At 33.7% G+C, this 22,273-nt stretch overlaps 1 protein-coding gene across 1 annotated transcript in view; it reads left to right on the forward strand.

Moving 5' to 3' along the window:
• LOC111054523 (F-BAR domain only protein 2) overlaps positions 1–22,273 on the forward strand; it is a 148,638-nt gene that overhangs the window by 55,551 nt on the left and 70,814 nt on the right. The window contains exons 15-18 of the mRNA XM_039442023.1: positions 4,014–4,147; positions 13,437–13,666; positions 15,387–15,542; positions 17,298–17,430. Of these exons, the coding sequence (XP_039297957.1) occupies positions 4,014–4,147; positions 13,437–13,666; positions 15,387–15,542; positions 17,298–17,430 (653 nt within the window). The remainder of the gene's footprint in view (positions 1–4,013; positions 4,148–13,436; positions 13,667–15,386; positions 15,543–17,297; positions 17,431–22,273) is intronic.

The following is a 22,273-nucleotide window of genomic DNA, read 5'->3' on the forward strand; positions in this document are numbered from 1 at the left end:
GCCGGGGTGATTTTGTTGTCTTTGGTCTTAAATTTAAATACTTTCTGAAATAATATAAGTAGTCTATGTCTCGTTGTGTGCCATTGATCACAGTGAAAACACGTCCCTTGTTGGTTTTAGAATCAGGTACATTAACTATGAGAATTGAATCTTTGTCCTCAATGTCACTAACAGTCATATTGCACAATTCACCCATTCGGCAAGCTCCACAAATACCAAAAATCAAGGCTACTTTTTTCAATAAGTATTGTTCATCTGGAGCATTTAACAGGAATTTATTTACCTCCTCTTTGGTGAATGTTTTAGACTTCTTAGGTTGATAGCCTACATTTTTCTTTTTCAGAAAAGCACCCACTTTCGTAAAATTACTGATGTCTATGTTGTGTTTCACAATAATTGTTGCTTTCAACATTGAATAAATGGTCCATAAATAACTTGGGCTACATACCTGTGCTTGTTGTGAGAGGTAAACAAGGATTACGTTTTCTGAAATTCTTACTGTTCCACCACAATTCTTCTTGCACCATTCAACGAATAAATCATATCGCTTGATGTATAGTTCCTTTGATTTTTCCGGAAGCAAATTTTCAGTTACATTTTCAGCTTCGTGTCGAATGTTCGGCGGAGTTAGAACAAACTCCTCATCACTCTCACTTTCCATTTTATAAAAACGAAAATAACTTCTACAATACCGGTAGCGGATTTCGAAGATCTTAGTAGGTAACCAAGAAAAAACATAACCTGCAATCTTGTTTTCTGTGCAGACACGCTCAGTCGTCTCTGTTAAAGTGGGTTTTCGTTTATGCGTAAATGCCGTCGTCGACCATGACAGGGAGAGAATCTCAGATTGGGTAGATTTCAATCTGTCTACATAACTTAAAAGATTATGTTAAATTATGTTTTAATGGAGCAGGTTGAGCTTATACTTTTTTATACTTTTAAATGGCAATATTTTGATATTATTGAAAATGTTTATTTCTTTATTAATAAAGACAAATAATGAAAAAGTTATTTAATCAGCTGTTTTAGCACACTTGAAATTTGGACAATATGAATGTCAACAATGCTTGCCGTCGTCGACTGCGGAAAAGTTCGCATAAACGAAAACGTACCTTTAGATGAACGCTCTCGTAGAGATGCCGATGACGTTAGAGGTGTGTACTTTTTCATATCCACCAACGGTTGAACATAACCTAACAATCGAAATAGAGCTACTTATTTCCTAGAGCTAAAATATTCCAAAGATCGAAATAGAGCTCTTTTACTTTTCCTCTACCGACCACGACAGTGTTGCCACATTCCTCATTCTTCAATCGCGGCGTTGTCGGACTTCTTCCCATGTTAATCTTATGGGTTTATTTTTACTCCCTTGGGAGTAAAAGTGATCACTTTTCCCGCTGGGAATTATTTTTAGTCCCATGGGAGGAAAAGTAGTACTTTAGTATTCGATTCCAGGGTGTAAAATGAGACTTTTGATAGTAGGTGGAGGAAAAATAATTATTTTGCTTTTAGTCTGAGCGTTTAGAATAAAATACATGGGCGGTTATGGAGCAGCATACACTCTTGTCTACTATCTACCGACGGCTGTTGGATGACGCAATGATAATAACAGCTGATTTTTATTTCTGTGTGTGGCCAGCTTACAAATTTCCCATAAGGATTACACGTAAATTTTGATTTTACCGTAAAGTCGGATTATAAATTTGATAGGCCATAAACCTGGTCCTGAACATAACAAACACAACTAAAAAAATCATCAAATTCGGTGTACACATAAAAAAGTTATTGAATGTCAAAATTTGAGGCTCGATTCCTTTTTATATAGATAACCAATGGTAATATCGTACTTATTTCTCACTGGTGCGAGTAAATGAAATTTCAGCAGGTTTAAACAAGTCTGTTCTGTTAGTGAGGATACGATTGCTCATCTCCAGCTGCATCGACACGGCCGCACAGCTTGGAGCGGCCGGACTATGGAAAAAAGCAAGCTGTTCCAGACAGCTGCGCGTAATCCCAGATTAGCGTCACCGTATCCTCATCCTCACACTCACCCTGGACCCCCAGGGCCTGTGGCTTTCGGCTACCTGTCGCTACACGTAAGTCCGGGCCTCCTAAACACCTTCGGTCAAATCGACATACTCCGCATCTCCAATTTCAAGACACCAGAAGGACGGTAGAGCCCCCATCTCCACCTCCAACCTCGCTAATGTACCCCGACTGGGTCTAGTCCATCAGGAGCAAGTCCTGGTGATCTGCCAGGTACCATGGAGGGTGATCCAAGGCTATCTTGCAAGATCCATTGAAGAAGATCAGTTGAATATTCACTACATATCCATTGCTAAATCTTCATCTTATTCTCAGTCGGTTTCTCAGAAAACATGATATCCTCAATCTGTTGTATAATTTTCTTGACTACCCTAGTTCATAATATTTTCCCCTCGATTGGTAGTCGTATTTATGAGCAGTACTCATTTATATTATATAATTATTCAATATTTTTATAGATAATATCTACATGATCTCAAGTACTAAAGTTGCTCAGAAGTTTTTTCATTGATTCATTTTTTTATATAAACGCAAAAACGTTTATATTTAGAATGTACGGAATATTTCTTTACAGAGTATTAGAGTTATTTGAAAAATCGAGACTTGTTTCGAATAATGTAATAAATCTGTAATAGTGTGATATTGAGTGAGTATTATTGTAGTTGTTTGTGTGTATCTTATATTATTTTTCAGGTTTTTGAACTGAAATGAACTTTGATTTTACTGTTTGTTGAACCCTGCATTTTTAGTGTGAGAATTGAGTCTGTCTTGTTTGAATTTGCTAACTTGTTGCTTGGTTGTCAAAATTAAAGCAATTTTCGTGCATTTTTCAAATACAGTTTCAATTTCATGTCGAAAAAGCCACTGTATTTGAAAATTGTACAAGCATTGACCTTTTTTTGCAGCTTTGGCTTTTCCACTGGAAGTTATGCTCAACGCTCGTGGAGGGGGAATAATTTTCAGTGAAAGGGCCACAGTTCGAATTGAAACGTAACCGGGAAAACATGTAACGGTGTGCGAGCCTCTGTCCTCTGAATGGATCTGTTTTCCATTCAAAGGGACAAATTGACAATTTCTCGTTATATTAAAATTAATTTTGATTTAGTTTGAAGAAGAAACCGATAAAATTAGTAGAAGTAGAATTAGAAGATTAATTGCGAGGGTGAATCTGAGTAGAGTATGTGAGTTTAAGTATAGTGAGTTTTATTAAAGCGTATGTGAGTGTTTCTGAAGAGTCCAAGTTTAAATATTGTTAAAATGGTGAGTGCCAAACTTTTGTTGTTTTTCTTATTAAGCTCAAAATTTAATCTCATTGAATGACCGAGGCCCAAATTTAAATGCAGCAAGTTAGCAGGTTCCCAAAATGTGTAGATTGGTATTGAATATATTTTTTTTGTGAATCAATTGCTGAATCACTTTGTTCTGTTTGAAAATTTGACATGTTGCCTGACTTTTATTAATTCGTTCTACCTATTTAGAGTTCAATAAACTTGAAGTTGAATTTTATTAGTATTTTTCATTGAAGTTCCTGGCTCAAAGTTGCGAGTTGCTAAAATAGGTGACCATTAGAAAATGATGATAATCTGTGCATTTGAATGAACGAATCCACTAAAAGCTCTCAACCAATCAAGGATTCAACTAGAGATTTGATAGCATAATTTTGGTAAATATTATAAAAGGAGAAACAACCCCCCTCCGTTTACATTGGTGGCCAGCGGTGGTATAGTCTGCAAGAATGACTATCGAATCACATGTATTCTTATATATTTTATGTTTTGTAAGATTAATCAAATAGAGAAAAAGATATCTCCGGTTACAGAAATGATGTCAGGTGTGGTGTAGGGTTAAAAATACCTCCACCGGTTACAAATCATTAACTAGTATGTTGTTATTGTTGTTGATCTCTTACATGAATTAAAAGATAGGAAAGTATTGTGTGAGAGGATCTAATTTTTCATTTCTTCCAGATTTGGGAGATATATTCTCAGAAGTTGGAGAAATTCAAGCGTTGCCTACAAAGCATGGGCCTGGAATGTCGAGGCAAATTCCTACACCAACCAGTTCTATAGTTATTCCTAGACCACCTTCCAGAAGAGGAGAGGTCAGTTCATATTTTTCTTCAATAATTTATCTACTATACTGAATTTGGATAAGATAAAGTTCCGGTTTCACATACTAATCTTCAGGGTGGCGCAGAGATACGACAATTTTTACATTTTACAGTTCGCAGCTTTATAGAGTCAGTATTTGTTTAAAATTTTACACAATTGATGTCAAAACATTGCCATTTAGTGACCATTAGACTGGTTTGGAATAAGAAGCTGTTTGTTACTTCTGTCTAATTATCATAATTGTTATCTCAAAGTTGTGTTCTTATCCCAAGATAAACCAATAATGTATTTTTATTTCGTTATTGTTGAATTAAAAAATACAACTTGTAAATGGCAGGAGATGATAAATAATTCAATCACGAAAACTTACGATTCCAATAAAATTAATATGGACCCTGTAACTTTGGAACTAACTAAACAAGCACTGAAAATTAAAAAAGCCAAGGTTTGTCTCAACGTATACAGCTATATAATATGTCAAAGTTTAGCTGATCAAAAAATTGTCCATCAGTTCAAGTTAATTTCCAGGAAAATTGCCGAGACTGTAGACTTGGAATACAAAATCAATGTACTTTAATAATTATTGTTGGATCCCAACTTTCAACCTGTTTTCAATCTATATAATAAGAGAGAGTAGGGTTGTGTTTGTTCGTGTGTTCGTTTGTTTGCATCAAAACATGTCAACTTGTGGATTGCATACCGGAAAAACGGGAATGATTTAGATCTCCAAATTTTTTACATAGATTCTAAAAATATCAATCTCGTACACCTGGAAGCCCAAATTTCAATTTTCCTTCTAGATTTTTCGGAATTAATGTTCAAAATTCATTAATGGTACGGTACATACGATTTCATAAAAAACTCACCAAATCATATGGTCGAAATTAAAAAAGGAACCTCTGTTTCTATTATTGCTTTCTACCTGATACCACTTAACCTCAATAATATTGTTTTGAAAATTGATAAATATTTTCATTTTCACAAACTTGGTATAATAATTTATGGTGAATGTGAAACAGCTGCATCAAAGAAATTATCTCAAAAACATCTGTTTACAAAAAAAAACTTTCCCCCAGTTGCATGTACGTCGGTTAACGTTTAATCGCGTTAAAATGCTATACCTCAATTGAAATTAGCACTAACCGATGCGTTTTGGTTGCACAAAAAAGAAATTTCAAGTGATAACGCCGCTCAAACTAACTGTTGTAAAAAATTCTCAATTCTTATTAGTTGGCACCATTTTAATGGCGATTAGCTGAAATGAAGAAAATTTGGTTGCACAAAGGTAAAAATCGAAAAATAACGCCGGTTAACCTAATTGACGTAAAAAAACAGGCCATTCATGGGGAATTAAATCCAACTGACGCCGATCAGGTACATACTGATAGTTGTCTTCCAAAATTAGTTTTTGGTAAAAAAAACTACAGAATTCAAAGTATAAGCTAAATATATGAATGAATTTCATCCGTTAATAAAATAGAAAAGAGTATTATAAAAGTATTTAGCTGATATTAGCATTCAAAATTAGATTCTGAGTTTTGAGGTTAGTTTTCGATCTGGTTCGTCTGCAGATAGCACGACCACGACCTTAGACCACTGAACTCTATACTAACTGGAATGGACTAGCAACACAAAGAAAGTGAGGCAGCTGGTAAAGATAGGCAATCCGCATTGCTGTGGGATTCGTCATTTTGTAACACATTGGCTCTTATGGAAAAATACATTGCACAGTTTCAATTTCTATTTTATTCCTATATTGTATGTCTTATTCCATGGAAGCGTTATTTTTCCTTTATTAAGCAGTTCATTGTTAACTTTTTGAGAGCAAAAATAATGAAATAGGTTGAATATGAATAAAGAAAAGATGTTTTTCATTTGTGACTGCAGTAGTTTTAGTATTGTCAACTTTTCACAAGCAAGGGAATAACTTTGGGCCAGATTTCAGAGAAGCGTATCATCTATTTATTTAACAAGGACAAATATAAACTGTCATGAAATGATTGGGAATGAAAAAACAGGCTCATAGTCCTTATTATTCCAATCCCGAATTTTGTTCGTACACAGTCCAAAGGAGGGCTGTGTTTAATTGAAACTATTAAACACAGTCTTATGTTTATTTTGATAGGATATACTCTTGTTTTTTTGGATTATATGATTTATTGTTATTGTTAAAGGAAAGATTTATGATTTATTGTTTAAGGAAATATCTCAATTTAATAATATAGGCCTACTTACAGCAGGCTACAAATGTAGAATTATGTAGGTGTGCATTGGTGTAATTTCAAATCATGTAAGAGTGGGAGTTTCAGAAATGAAGCAAATAACGAAGAAACATTTTATCATATTATATGACTATGATAAGCAAACAGTAAAATATGCTACATAATTACCAGAGTACAATGAACAATTTGAAATTGAAAGGTTTCAAAAATTAATTACAATTCAGCTGATAACAATCTCATATTTTTCACAATAAAAGTAGGTAAATAAAATGAATTATGTTGACTCATGATGATTATTAAATATGATGATTATTAACACAGGATTAATAAATATATAATGATAGCAATGCACTAGGTATTCTGATAACATTTCAAATCATGTAAGTGTGGGAGTTTCAGAAATGATGCAAAGAAATCTATAGAGAAACATTTTATATTAATTGTATTATAATTATGACCATATGATAAGCAAACAGTAAAATATGCTAAATAATTATTATAATATTGTAAATTGAACGATTATTTATTTGAAACGGAAATGTTTCAAAAATTAATCACAATTCAGCTGATAGCAATATCATATTTTTCAAAATAAAAGTAGGCTACTAAAATAAAGTAGGTACCTAAAATAAATTATGTCATCTCATGATGATAACACAGAAAATATTAATCATTTGTATTTATTCTTTTTTGAATAAGGATTCATTTGTTCTTCAACTATGTTTTTTTATTTTAGATGCTAATAAAGTAGGCCTAAATTTTCAATTAGCATAGAAACTATCACAGTATACTAGGAATAAAACCAAATTTGTTGTTTTATTTTTGGTCAAATAAACTGATCAATATAGAAAAAAGTATTGGAAATGCATGTAAAACAAAAAGGTTTCATCAAATTAATTAATAGACCAAAAATGTTTGACTTACCTGTGAAATGGTATTTCATTTCCTTTAACATGCCCATTCTTGCATCCAAATGCAACACAATACATCACCATTTTTCGGTCGTATTTTTATTCAATTCTACGCATTTCACAACAAATACATCACAATATTCAAGAGAAAAGGTTGTGATCTAATACTGATAGCCCTAATACTCATTCAAATCCATTTTTCAACTTTAAAAATGAAAAATCGTACTCAAGAGCTGCAACAACCTGCTTAAATGTATGAGTACGAGAGAGAAGGGAATCCCACACGGTATGCCTGTCTCACTCACTCCGCCTTACACACTTTTAGCTGTAGCTTAGCATTGGACAGCCCGTTCCAGTTAGATAGAGTTCACTGCCTTAGACCAGTTATAGAATAGACACGCCCCATACTGAAAGTCGATGAAGCCAACATCTACTGCCATATCGCCATATCGTGATGTCAACATCGGATAGAAAACTTGTCTGTAGAGTTTGATTACATTGTTTTCCATAGGAGATTATGTCCATTTTCATGAATAATAATCTACTTTCATCTGAAACAGAAACAATCTGCTATGGAAAACATTTTAAACAAACTACAGAAAAGTTTTCTATCCGATGATGACGTCCCGATATGGCTTCAGAGGCTAGACTTCCCAGCGAGTCTATTTTATAACTGGTCTAAGACCACGACATTGGCGACAGACAGAACATTTTTATGGCGCATGTGTAATGAATAGTCACCGCTTCAATAACATAACCTCACTTTTTTGCCATTTGTTGCGAATAATAATTTTAATAGCATTACTGTCAGATAAATTACAGTGTTGCCGGATTGTGAAATCTTGGTTAGTTAACCGGAAAACTTAATCAGAATTAAAAACTAACCGATCTTTGTGGAACAGAAATGAATCCGTAAAAGTAACGATGATTTCTTAATCGGCGTTAATGTCCATATTTAACAGACGTACGTGTAACTGGCCCATAGTTTTGAAACTTCGTTTTCCTGATGCAATCCTTAGGCCTACACGTGGCATGCATTATTAGCTCACGTGGCATGCTCAGCTATAGTGAGGTCCACATTATAATGGCAGTGTATTGACAATACTGTTGCTGTCCTTTTCTATCATACAACAAAACAGATAACACTATATCTCTCTCGCTTTGCAATGTTGTCTATTTGCCAGAATACTTTATATTCACTTTTGACAGTGACTGTACAAAACTGACCAAACAATTCTCAGACGACATTTTTTTTCTTCATTCTATCAAAGTACTTGAGTACACAAGTCGTATAATTGATTTAAAATGTATTTTTGAAACAATGAAATAATTTTTAAACATTACCGTATGAGAAACACAAATTAAAATACCTGAAATGACATTTTAAAAGTTGATAACTAACCATCCTAGACTTCATTCATACTTCAGTTAGCCTACCCGTTTAGGTTAGGCCTACTCGTACCGGTATAAATAATATTGAAAAGTTATTTAAGAATTAATCCATTGAAATTACTTATTTTTGAATAGGATTTCTATTTTTCTATTATCTTTAAAAGAAATTGGAGTAGAATATCTACCAAATAACTTAATTTCTGTTGTTGTGAAATTCAGATTGGTGTATCACATCTTTTTAAATTAGCCGGGTTTCTATATTAAATTTCAGGTTTGTATAAAAATAAAAATCTGATCTCAGTTATGAAAGCAAATTTTTGAATCAAATTATGAAAAAATATATTTCCTTGATCAATTTGACATTAAATTAATTATTTTTTCAAGGAAATTATAATTATTATTAGATTAAATTTTATGGGATGAATTGAGTTACAGCTGTGTACAGTCAGTGGCAAAATGGAGAGACTTGGAAACGTTTTTCTCCTATCTTTCTTCACTGCCATTATAATGTGGACCTCACTATAGAACAGCTTTTTGAGACAAAGTGCTAAATAAACGTCGACGGTTTCATCAATGCTGTATCGGCAATATGAAAACGCATGCAGTTGATATGTCTTTAAATAAAGGTGTTGATATTTACATAAAGAAATTATTCTTTTCCATTTTTATTAATTAAAATTTCAAAATTATTCGAGCCATGATGAATGACTGACTGCGTTTGTGTGTTATATGTGTGCAGTCAGTCGAAAATTTTAATATTGGAATGAGGGGTATTTTGGCAAGCTGAGCAAAAAAATAAGGTCATATGCACGTTTTCGTTATACCTTCAAATGAAAAATGAGTTTTGTGGGTTGTCAAAACTCCCTCTGAAAGGGAAACTATTCAACTTATTCTATCTTTTAGTAAAATAAAAATGATCATCCATCCATCTATCATCTTCTATACTATAATAAAGGAAATAACTGGATTATACACGTATACAGGTGTAAAGTATAGGAAAATTATGTTTGACGCATCATCACGTCTGAATTACTGGACTGATTAATTTGAAATTTTGCATATAGGTTTTTGCTTAACCGAGGATGGTTATAAACCTATTTTAAATTCTTCAAGATTTGATTTCATCAAGTTTTCACTTTGTCAAGTTTTCAATTATTTGTCATGCTTTCAGTTGTAAGGAAGCAGCAGAACATTTCTCTTAAAGGGGTAGTTAGAAGATAGGTATGATTGGGGATCCTTTTCGAATGATAGAATCAGGTTTTCCGTCGCACCCAAATTTTCTCCGCCATTTTGAATCCAACTTCTTTTTTTAATTGAAAGGTGGTCATATGATACATGATTCCGATACAGGATTTCCAGAGAAAAGGTATGGTGAGAACCGCTAATCGATATCTCAAACCTTTCAAAATGTATTCTCATTCATTTCCTTTATAATAGTATAAAACTGGCTCAAAAACGTATACACGTGTAAAGGATGGGAAAATTATGTTTGACGCATCATCACATCTGAACTACTGGACTGATTTACTTGAAATGTTGCATATAAACTCTTAATCAACCGAGGATTCTTATAGGTCTATTTAATTATTCATCCATTTATCTATCATCTCCTATACTTTAATAACGGAAAGAACTGGCACGTATACACGTGTAGAGGATAGGAAAATTATGTTTTTCTACAACTGCGCGTAAAAAAAATTTACATACTCAATTCTCCTCGTAAAACAGCTTATTTATGAGGAGAATCTACTTTTTCGCTCGCTAACCATCCGCGCATGCGCAGTAGATTTTCTTTACGCCCGCTAATCATTCGCGCATTCGCAGAAGAGTTTCTTTACGCTCGCTAATCAGCTGATGGTAAGCAGCTCGCCATAAAGTCAGAACAAAGTCGGTAACATAAAAAGTCGGTAATTGTAACTCCGCCGATATAAGTAATTTAACAGGTTTGGGCAGTTGTAGGAAAAATTTTGTATGTAATTCGCGCGTAATGCTTCTTTATCGCTCTTGCAAAATTATCACGCTCCGCTTTGCGTCGCGTGATAACTGTTTTGCCCGAGCGATAAGGTCGCGCATTACGCTCTTAATACATAAATAGCTATTGCCGCATCATCACGTCTCAACTACTGGACTGATTTACTTGAAATTCTGCTTATAAATTCTTTATCAACCGAGGATTCTTATAGGCCTATTTTAAATTCTTCTAGATTTCATCATGTCAAGTTTTAAAATAGGCCCTTGCGAAGCTCGGGTTACCTGCTAGTTACTCATATTTGGATATAGTAGTAGTAAGTGAAATTAATGTTGAGTACTTCAATAAGTATACTATTCCTAGTCTCAAACATGCAACAAAACATGTTCATCAAATTGTAAATGAACCGATTCTTCCGAAAATTGAATTGACCAAACTCAGTGGAAAACAGTCTTACTGGAGTGTATTTTATGAATAACATTTATAACAATAACATATTCAAAACTTCAATTCATGATAACCCTTCACTCTCAGATCAACACAACATTTAATATCTCATTTCTAATTTGTCTGTAGACGCTGGAAATATTTGTAAAAACCTGTTTCAAGCTGCTAAAAATTATAAGATAATTTTGGAAGCTGCGGTAAAACGCTATAGTGACCCCAGAGCCCAAATTAATGCGTATTTGAATGAAATATTCAATTTCAAAGCTCTGAAAGTAAATTTCGAAGTTGTTTGGCTACAATTTTGGTCAGTTATTGTAATTTAATAAATAATTGTATTTTTCAATGTTCAATATAGACCAGTATAAACTATTAAAATTATTAACCATTTCTTCCAAAATTATGTTGTTATTTTTTAAGGGCAGTCGGACTCTATACTCTCTGAGTTTCATTTAATAAGAGTATTTCGGGAAGTACACCCCTGTTTGGCTTAGGCCCAGGGGTGCGCATTTTATTTGCACTTTTTATCACGTGTGTATCTCAAGCTGCTGGACACATGCGAAACGCGAGAAGTGCGCAAGAAGATCGCGAATCTGCGCGATTCAGATTGGTAGGGGTTTTGGCCGCGACGCCACACGTTAAAGTTACACCTCCAAGTTAGCACCTGCTTTTCGCATATCCCTTGAGTCGTGACACGCGTGCTGCAACACCTCGGCACTTCCAAGTCGGTAGGCGAGTATCACAGAGAAGTTTAGCGTGCATTGCAGTGGAACCACCCCAATCGACTGTGCACCTCGGTCGGGGCACGGCGCAGTTCCGGTGGTTCTTGATTTTTTTGAAACAAACATATCTTACTTCATGATTATATTTAAAAAAAAAACTCATTGAAAGAGGAGATTCTGTTCTTCAAAAAAAGACCAAGTACGATTTTTTATCATTCCGGGTCACTGAGATACACAGTTTTGAATATAGAAATTGGCCACTTTTTTGTGTATGGAAATATGGGCTTAAATACACTCATGGAGAAATTTTCTATTTTTTATTAATCTATTTATTATTTTCTATTTTAGTTATGATACATGATTTTGAACCGCCTTGACGAGCTGAGAAGAATGAGCTGTAGTACCAGGAGATCTGATCATTCTGACATAAGTTATAAGTGTTGAAAGTTTTGATTCTTGACGTATCCTTATGCGTGCCCCCCCCCTGATTGTAAGATTACATCGTACTTTAAGATCCCACGGCATGATTGAGAGAATATATAGTACTTTAACAGAACATCTTCATCTCTTAGAGGGTGATAATCAATAACTGGAAAAGAAGCTATGGCGAAGGAAATATTCGCTTACAACAACAGCATTCATTCAACAACAGGCTTTACGCCTCTGGAGTTAATTTATCAGCATGTGGTACATAAACCAATTTGGGAAAAGATGTTTGAAGAGAAGAAAAATAGAATCGCATGGCATAATTTGGAAACCGAACAAATGGATGAAAAGATTAAAGTTGGTGATATAGTCTTCAAAAAGAACCATTATAAACGGGCTAATGTAGATCGCCGTTTTATAGGACATCTTATTGTCCAGGAACTTCTCTCAATGAATCGATTGAAGATGGAAAAATTGCAGGAAATGACAAAACGTTCTGTGAGATTGCACATGCTCATGAGATAAGAAGAGTCAAGAGGCGATCACCAGATTTCCAAACGAACTAACGTTGGCTTGTTTTCATTGTTATGCTTGTGGCAGTGATAGTGAAGATTGGGGGGGGGTGTTGAGTTAGTAAACCCAGCTGTAATATTAGCTTCAGTATCCCTATCAATATAATTTGTTGATTTAACAAAAAAATAAACAGTTCAGTATTGGAACCAAAACGAACCACATTACTTAACTTATATAATGTATATCAATTAGTATGATGGCAATAAAAATGAAAAACATAATTAATTGTGTAAAAGGTGAAATACATTTAATGATTAATCCACTGAATTATTTTTTTAATACTTGATTTAGTAATGTTGCAAGTGATGAAATTTCAGGTAACAGTTTTATGAGTTTACTACTATGGTCTACGGTACGGCATACTACAAGATCTGTTCTGGGAACAATGTAATTTGAACGTGATCGGAAATTGTACGTTGGAATATATTATGAAGTGAAAGAGTTTTCAACTTTATGAATGTACATAATTAGATTTTTATAATTGTTAGGTTCATGATAATTGGTTTTTTAGTGATTGTATGTGATTAATCACACTGTAAAACTGTAATAATTTTCAATAATCAACCATGAAAATGATTTGAATTGAATAGAACTATAAACGTTTTGTATTACGATTGCAGGGAAGGGGACGCATCAGTCCTTCAGCCTCGACGCAGGGGGCTGGGGGCATCATAGCTCGTGCAGACAGCATTGGTAGCCTCGGTAGTCTTGAGTTTCGCACGGCTGGTGTCTCCATCGGTTCTTCCCGCGGTCCCTCCCCGCTCACCATCGGCATGGCTGACACCATTCCTCTCGCCGTTGCATTCCACGAAATCATACATTCTTACTTTAGAGGCACAGATGAAACTAAGTAAGTGGTCTCAAATTTTAAAAAATACCGAATTCCAAATCCCTACCTTACTTTACTTTCCTTATTCGTCAAATGAAACTGCAACAACTAAGCAACGCTCCTGCAGTATATGGCATGCCAAAGTGTAATCTACAGGGTGTCTGATAAGTCACTCCCTATTTGTATACAGCTATAATTTCTTTATTTATGAACCAATTTGGTTAGAACTACATTTATCAGATAGAACACTCCTTGAGGTTGTGTTTAACACCAATTTTCATTTGTTTCTGTTTAGAAATGCCCCCTCTCTTGACTGTGTAAGAACGAGCCAAAATAGCAGCTCGGTATGAGGTGTGGGGATCTGTGGTGCGAGTACAAAGGAGGAGGAGGACTGAGCGAGGGATCCATGCAACACTGGTTGCAAAAACTGTTGAAAATTGCCAATCCAAATTACTAACAACATGGAGTGTCGCAGATGCAAGACGATCAGGAAGACCATCAACGTCAAGGACTGCAGAGAATGTTGACAGAGTTCGTGAAATGTTCATGAGGAGCCCTAAGAAATCAATGCATCAAGGATCTCGTGGCTTCCATGGTTTAAAACTGAGATCTTTCTTAAGAATCATTGCAACAGAGTAACGTGAAAGACCACTTTCACGAGATCCTTGATGCAGTGATTTCTTAGGGCTCCTCATGAACATTTCACGAACTCTGTCAACATTCTCTGCAGTCCTTGACGTTGATGGTCTTCCTGATCGTCTTGCATCTGCGACACTACATGTTGTTAGTAATTTGGATTGGCAATTTTCAACAGGTTTTGCAACCAGTGTTGCATGGATCCCTCGCTCAGCCCTCCTCCACCTTTGTACTCGCACCACAGATCCCCAGACCTCATACCGAGCTGCTATTTTGGCTCGTTCTTCCACAGTCAAGAGAGGGGGCATTTCTAAACAGAAACAAATGAAAATTGGTGTTAAACACAACCTCAAGGAGTGTTCTATCTGATAAATGTAGTTCTAACCAAATTCTACACCTGTCTATTCTTGGAGACGAAGCTTGCTACATAAATAATAATAGTATCGAGTGACCTGGCTGGCTCAGGTCTGGAGTCAGAGCTTTCAGGTCGCAACTGATCAATTTAGGGCCTAACGACTCCATTTTAGGCAGCCGGGATCGACGGCTCAACGTCTCCATCCGAAATACGGGAGTGGCCCAAGAAAAATATCCTACATTAAATATATAAATAGCAGGAGCCTTCAGCTATTTCTTTTCTTTAAAATTATTTTTATTCAATTAATGATTTGGTTTAATATTGATTGATGTTTGTATGAATCTTAAATTCAGCTTTATGTATATCTTTAATTTATTGTTATTTCTTAGAATAGAATATTTAGTTGGTTGAATGTTAATTACTGTTAGCCTATATTATAATATTGTAGGATCATTTTATATATTAATATTAATGTATAAGTGAATAAGTTATATTAAGACTCCACGTTGGCGTACAAGTTTTCTTTTGCCGACGTGTAGCACAAAGTTGTCAATTTCCTTTCAGTTGTATGCTGTATATATTTTTATGCAATAAACGATTTGATTTGATTTGAAATAAGGCCTGTAAGAACACCTTACATTAATTTTATAAATTATTCTCACAGCTTTCTTCTGCAGTATAGCTTCCATTTTTAGACGCAAAATTGTATTTAAATTCAATCATTAAAAGTGATCGTATTGCCATTTTCAGGTGTCAAGTGAAGCTGTCAGGAGATATGATGGTTTCGTTTCCAGCAGGCATTGTGGCTGTTCTCGCTAATAATCCTAACCCGGCTCAATTAACTTTCCGTGTTCGCAACTCTGGCAAACTGGAGAATGTTCTTCCAAACACGCAACTTGTTAGTTTGTGAGTATCATTTTGTTTACTTTTTATTCATATAATTTATTAAAAGTGTATTTTATTAATCTATCGTATGGTACACAACACACATTTTACACAGCACATATAATACAACAAGATTCTCAAACATACTGTTAATAGAAATTCCATACGTAAAACGAATAAAAATATCTTAGTCAATTCAACAGTTACTTTGTCCTGGAAATCAGAGGCATGCTTCCAAAGAATTCAAATAGGCTATTGATGCCAGTGTAGCCATCAAGAAATCTTCCTGTGCACCCTCATAAGCTGTTCTGAGCAAGTAGTGTTAATGTTGATGTTGTGGAACTTTTCCATAATTGAATAGACTTAGAACGTTGTCAAAAATCCACTTTAATTAAATAAAAATTAAAAATTTTTACTTTACTGTAACTTAGCCTACAGCTGATGATGTGTGAGCACACACGAAAGCATGCTCCTGTAAAATATTAATTTTTAATTTTTATTTTATTAAAGTGGATTTTTGACAACGTTCTAAGTCTATTCAATTGTTCTGAGCAATCCTTCACGATGGGCCTCACAGTCTAGACTGCTCCACACTCACTGAAAGGAGAGTCAGCCTTCCCCCATTTATGCATGGAATAGGTACATTTACCATGATGTGTTCGTACCCCTTTCAGTGCCGACCATGTTTGCGAGGTAAATCGGAACCTGGGGGCTTTATAAAAAGTGTTTTAATAAAAACATAAAACACAGATTAAATATTCATAATAGTGTCAATTTTTTATGTTTAATTATACTATTGACGATCTGGTGTAACCCGCGCTTGTCTAGATCTGAAAAAACACAAATATATTGAATTACAGTTTAATAGTTTCAAGCTGAAAATAAAAAGTATCATGCTATCAAATTACTTGACAACAATAGAAAATTCCGACTGCGTTCGGATTCATTCGTTTTTGGGTAAGTTTTAATGGGCTTTTATCGTTATGTAAACCTGAAATCACAAATTGAATAAACTTGAAAAAGGCCTATAAAAACCATCCCCTGTAGATTCAGAATCTTTATGCAAAATTTCAGGTTAATTAGTTCAGTAGTTCAAATCTGATTATGCATCAAACATGTATTCTATCCTTTACTACGTAACATGTTAGCTAATTTCAATTTTATAACATAGTATGATTATCATTATAATGCATAAGAATTCGATTAATGTTCATGTGTTTTAAAATATTTTTTCTGGTTCCTTCATTTGAACTACCGTTGAGTAGGTTACTTTCCGAATAAATTACATTTTCTTTAGATTTGTGGTGAATTTTTTATAGGCTATTTTATTTTTTAAATATTATTATATTAGTAAATATTAACTTTATTGAAATCTAGTAATATTGCATAAAATAATTAATTTGTTGATCAATCTTTTTTTTACTGTAGAATATGATATTTGGAACCTGAAAGTAGAGATTATTTACCCACTGGTTAGTAGTGACAATCGTTTCGCCAGATTGTGTTACCATCTTCAGACTGACTAAATTTAAGTAAACTTGGAGGCCTTCTACGTAGAAAGATTTTCTACTAGAGCTTACCCAGCACAATCAGTCATAAAATGTGAAAACAACATGTCGGAACGATAGCGTAATTGAGGACTAATCCCGAAAAGTTATTGTGGAGACACATATTTCTGCTTCATGGAGATCCGTTGCACTTATGCATAGCAGTCATGCAACTGAAATTCTTATTCGATGGTATATCTTTGAATCATATAATCTGTCTGAATTTCAGAGATAGTTCGCAGACTACAAATGAAAACAGTGTGTATGACTTCAATATGTGTGCCTTGACATCTCTGTTGAGAAGGCAGTCCGAACAGAATCCTAGCGCCTCCTATTTCAATGTTGATATACTCAAATATCAGGTATTTCAAGCATTTATATTCATTCTATATTACTATTCACTGTGTTTATTGTTTACTATGTAACATATTATTAATTTTTTGTCATTTTTTAGCCCAGCCTTCCAATGGAAGCGTTTTTCATCTGATCCGAACTGATCCAAATTAATGATGATCCTCTAATACAAGTTGTGCTTTCTAAAAACGTTTTTATGCAAAATGATTTGTTTCGAACCATATGATCCCCAACAAAGAAACGCATATTTTTATTTGTTTGGTAGATTTCTCTATAAAAAAATAGAATCCATCAAATAATGTGTTTTGTTTTTTGGTTTATAAATTTCTAAATAATTCAATGTTTTCAAGTTTTGAAAACTTTACACTTTACAGTTTACAGTTTGGTGCAATATTTTTATTCTTTTGGGTTTTCAATCTAATTGAATTTTAAATTTTGGTTTGTATATTTCTGAACTCGGAATTTGATTCAAAGTGAAGCAACATAACCTACCTTTTAGACATTGGCTTACTACTATCAAAATTCGGAAAGGGAACAGTTTTGGGCTAGGCCTGTTGGTCATTTTCTATCATGTATTTAATTTGTGCATTGGTTAATGTAAAAGAATTAGAACTGACAAAACAGCCTGTTGAATAGAAGAGATGTTCCGTACAGCATCACCTGCTACGAGCGTTTCCATGGAGTTATTTTTATTGCTACTGCGCATGCGCTGGAACTTAAAATTAGAAAAATTAGATAGAAAAAAGAAAATTAAAATAGATAAAATTAGCCGTACCTAACCTTCAAGCAAGAACCCAACCTCTGCCATTTAAAACAAAACCTAGCATCCTAATCCTTCCTCATGAAAACTCTTACCTTTCTTTGACCTTACTCTAATCTTTCCTCATCATTTTTCTAATTTTAACTGTAACCCTAACCTCTTCTAATACGTTATGAGTTCTGAGCGTGCGCTTAGATGCTTGCACTGCTTATGCGTTAGTTTTTTCGTCCGAAACTCTGGATCTAGTAGACGTTTAGCATTATATTTATTATTCACAGTTTACATGTTTGAAGTATCTCATTTCCAGTTGAGTATTCAATTTGGTACTGAAGATTTCAGATAGTTTGGCAGCGCCTATGTACTATGGTATGTTCGGACACGTAAAATGGTGTGAAATTATCATACCTCCACAAAATCGTGTATTGTATAGTTCAGTTTACTTTGAGGCTTCAGCTATATATTCAGCTAAATCACTGGACTAAATAGCACATTTACTTCTCATTACCTAAAGTATACATTCTAATAACCAAATATATATGTATAACAACCACAATTATGTAAAATCACAGAAAATTCATCAATTGTACTGTCTTAAAACCGAAATTCTTATTATATTTTTTATTCTTTATTTGTCTCCACGAATGTAATAGTTAATTTTCAGCTTTTGAACTCGCAGCAGGCGCTCAGGTTTTCCTTGCCGGCTGTGCCAACAAGTAATATTTATTTTGTTCTATTGTAAAAAACTTAAATTATTCGAATTGTATTGTATAATTTAAATTATAGTAAGTTTTATAATGTAATTTTGTTTTTGGCAAATAAATTATTATTATTATATTATATTATATAAATGTACAGCTAAGGCTGGTTTCACACTTATCAGACAGTCCATAAAATACGTCGAAAGGTTGGATACACGAATTTATTTTAAAAAATAGATTGAGAGATTCCTGCTAACATGATGAATAGAGTCATATCTCATAATTATGTAGTACCACTAGCTAGTTTACTAGATAGTTGATCGTTCATATCGTCATCATATCTAGTCGAAGACTAGTCAAAAATTATTTGTCCATCCTTCAACTATTGTTCTGTGAGTTCAAGGACTGGTATGCTTTCTAGCATATTCTGTAACAACCAAGTAAAAGTACATTTTTATTAAACAATGTTAGTAGAATAAATTAATTATTAAATTTCACGTAAATTTCCTTGTCATAAATAATATAATTGAAAGTTGAAGATAGATATACAGGGTGAGTGAAAAGTCCGAGAACGGCTTAGTATCTCATACACAAAGGTAATTTGACGGTGGGTGTGATTGGGGATCCTACTCGAATTGAAAAAAAAACTACTTTACTATGACTTTAAAAATCTGGTCTGCCATCTTGGATCCGCCATTTTTAATGCAACTTCATTTTTTAAAATAGGAAGGTGGTTATACATGATTTCGATACAGAATTTCAAGAAAAAATGAATGGCGAAAACCGCACATCAATATCTCAAACCGTTCAGAAGATATTCACATTATCAATGAGTACCATGCAAATGAGAAATGGAATACATGAGTGGTATTGATTAATAATGTGAATATCTTCTGAACGGTTTGAGATATCGATGTGCGATTTTCGCCATTCATTTTTTCTCAAAATTCCGTATCGAAATCATGTATCGCATGACCACCTTCCTATTTAAAAAATAAAGTTGCATTAAAAATGGCGGATCCAAGATGGCGGACCAGATTTTTAAAGTCATAGTCAAGTAGTATTTTCTATTTGAGGAAAATCCCCAATCACACCCAACTTGGAATCACATTTATATTATGAGATACTAAGCCGTTCTCATACTTTTTTCTCTCCTTTCTGCTTTGAATAGTATTGATTAATAATGAGAATATCTTCGAAACGGTTTGAGATATCGATATGCGGTTTCCGGTATTCATTTTCTATTGTATATATAAAACAATATTAAAATGAAATTATTGGGGAAACACTCGCTGCTGCTAATGATTTAATCTTTGTGGTTATGAAAATTAAGAACAACTAGCAGGTAACCCGTGCTTCGCAAGGGTCTATTTTAAAACTTGACGTAATGAAATTTAGAAGAATTGAAAATAGGTCTATAAGAATCCTCGGTTGATTAAGAATTTATAAGCAGCATTTCAAGTAAATCAGTCCAGTAATTCAGACGTGATGATGCGTCAAACATAATTTTCCTATCCTCTACACGTGTTTAAGCCAGTTCTTTCCTTTATTATTGTATAGAACATGATAGATGGATATATCATTTTCTATACTATAATAAAGGAAATGAATGAGAATAAATTTTGAAAGGTTTGAGATATCAATATGCGGTTTTCACTATACCTTTTCTCTGGAAATCCTGTATCGGAATCATGTATCATATGACCACCTTTCAATTTAAAAAAGTAGTTGGATTCAAAATGGTGGATAAAATTTGGGTGCGACGGAAAACCTGTTTTTATCATTCGAAAAGGATCCCCAATTATACCTATGTTCTAATTTCCCTTTTAAGAGAAATGTTCTGCTGCTTCCTTACAACAACTGAAAGCATGACAAATAATTGAAAACTTGACAAACTGAAAACTTAATGAAATCAAATCTTGAAGAATTTAAAATAGGTTTATAACCGTCCTCGGTTAAGTAAGAATCTATATGCAAAATTTCAAGTTAATCAGTCCAGTAGTTCAGACGTGATGATGCGTCAAACATAATTTTCCTATACTTTACACCTGTATACGTGTATAATCCAGTTCTTTCCTTTATTATAGTAGGCTATAGAAGATAATAGATGGATTGTTGATCATTGTTATCTTACTAAGATACAGCATTGATGAAACTGTAGACGTTTATCTAGCACTTTGTCTCAAAAAGCTGTTCTAGCTGAAAAAGTAATAATGCATGCCACCTGTAGGCCTAAACATTGCATCAGGAAAACGAAGTTTCAAAACTATGGGCGAGTTGTACGAACGTCTGTTAAATATGGACATTAACGCCGATTAATAAATCATCGTTACTTTTACAGATTCATTTCTGTTCCACAAAGATCGGTTAGTTTTTAATTCCGATTAAGTTTTCCGGTTAACTAACCAAGATTTCACAATCCGGCAACACTGTAATTTATCTGACAGTTATGTTATTAAAATTATTATTCACATCAAATGGTAAAAAAGTGAGGTTATGTTATTGAAGCGATGACTATTCATTACACATGCGCCATTAAAATGTTCTGTCTGTCGCCAGTGTCGTGCTATCTGCAAACAAACCAGATCGAAAACTAACCTCAAAAATCAGGATCTAATCTTGAATGCTAATATCAGCTAAATACTCTTACCTATTATTTCATTAACGGATGAAATTCATTCATATGTTTAGCTCATAATTCTGTAGTTTTTTTTTTACCAAAAACTAATTTTGGAAGACAGCTATCAGTAGGTACCTAATCGGCGTTAGTTGGATTTAATTCCCCGTGAATTGCCTGTAATTTTTTTTTACGTCGATTAGTTTAATCGGCGTTATCGCTTGAAATTTCTTTTTTGTGCAACCAAAATACATCGGTTAGCGCTAATCTCAATTGAAGTATAGCATTTTATCACGATTAACCGATAACGTTAACCGATTTACGTGAAACTGGGGGAAAGTTTTTTTCTAAACAGATGTTTTTGAGATAATTTCTTTGATGCAGCTGTTCCACATTCACCATATTATTATACAGAGTTTGTGGAAATGAAAAAATATATTTATATTAATTATCAAAACAATATTATTATATTTATAATAAAAATATCATCATTATTATTAAAAATATTTATTAATTATCAAAATAATATTATTGAGGTTAAGTGGTATCAGGTAGAAAGCAATAATAGAAACAGATGTTCCTTTTTTAATTTCGACCATATGATTTTGTGATTTTTTTTATGAAATCGTATGTACCATTAATGGAATTTGAACATTAATTCTGAAAAGTCTAGAAGGAAAATTCAAATTTGGGCTTCCAGGTGCACGAGATTGATATTTTTAGAATCTATGAGCAAAATAATTTTGCTCCAAATTATTTGGAGATCTAAATCATTC

Source organism: Nilaparvata lugens, chromosome X (assembly GCF_014356525.2).
Source record: "Nilaparvata lugens isolate BPH chromosome X, ASM1435652v1, whole genome shotgun sequence".
Taxonomy (NCBI): domain Eukaryota; kingdom Metazoa; phylum Arthropoda; class Insecta; order Hemiptera; family Delphacidae; genus Nilaparvata; species Nilaparvata lugens.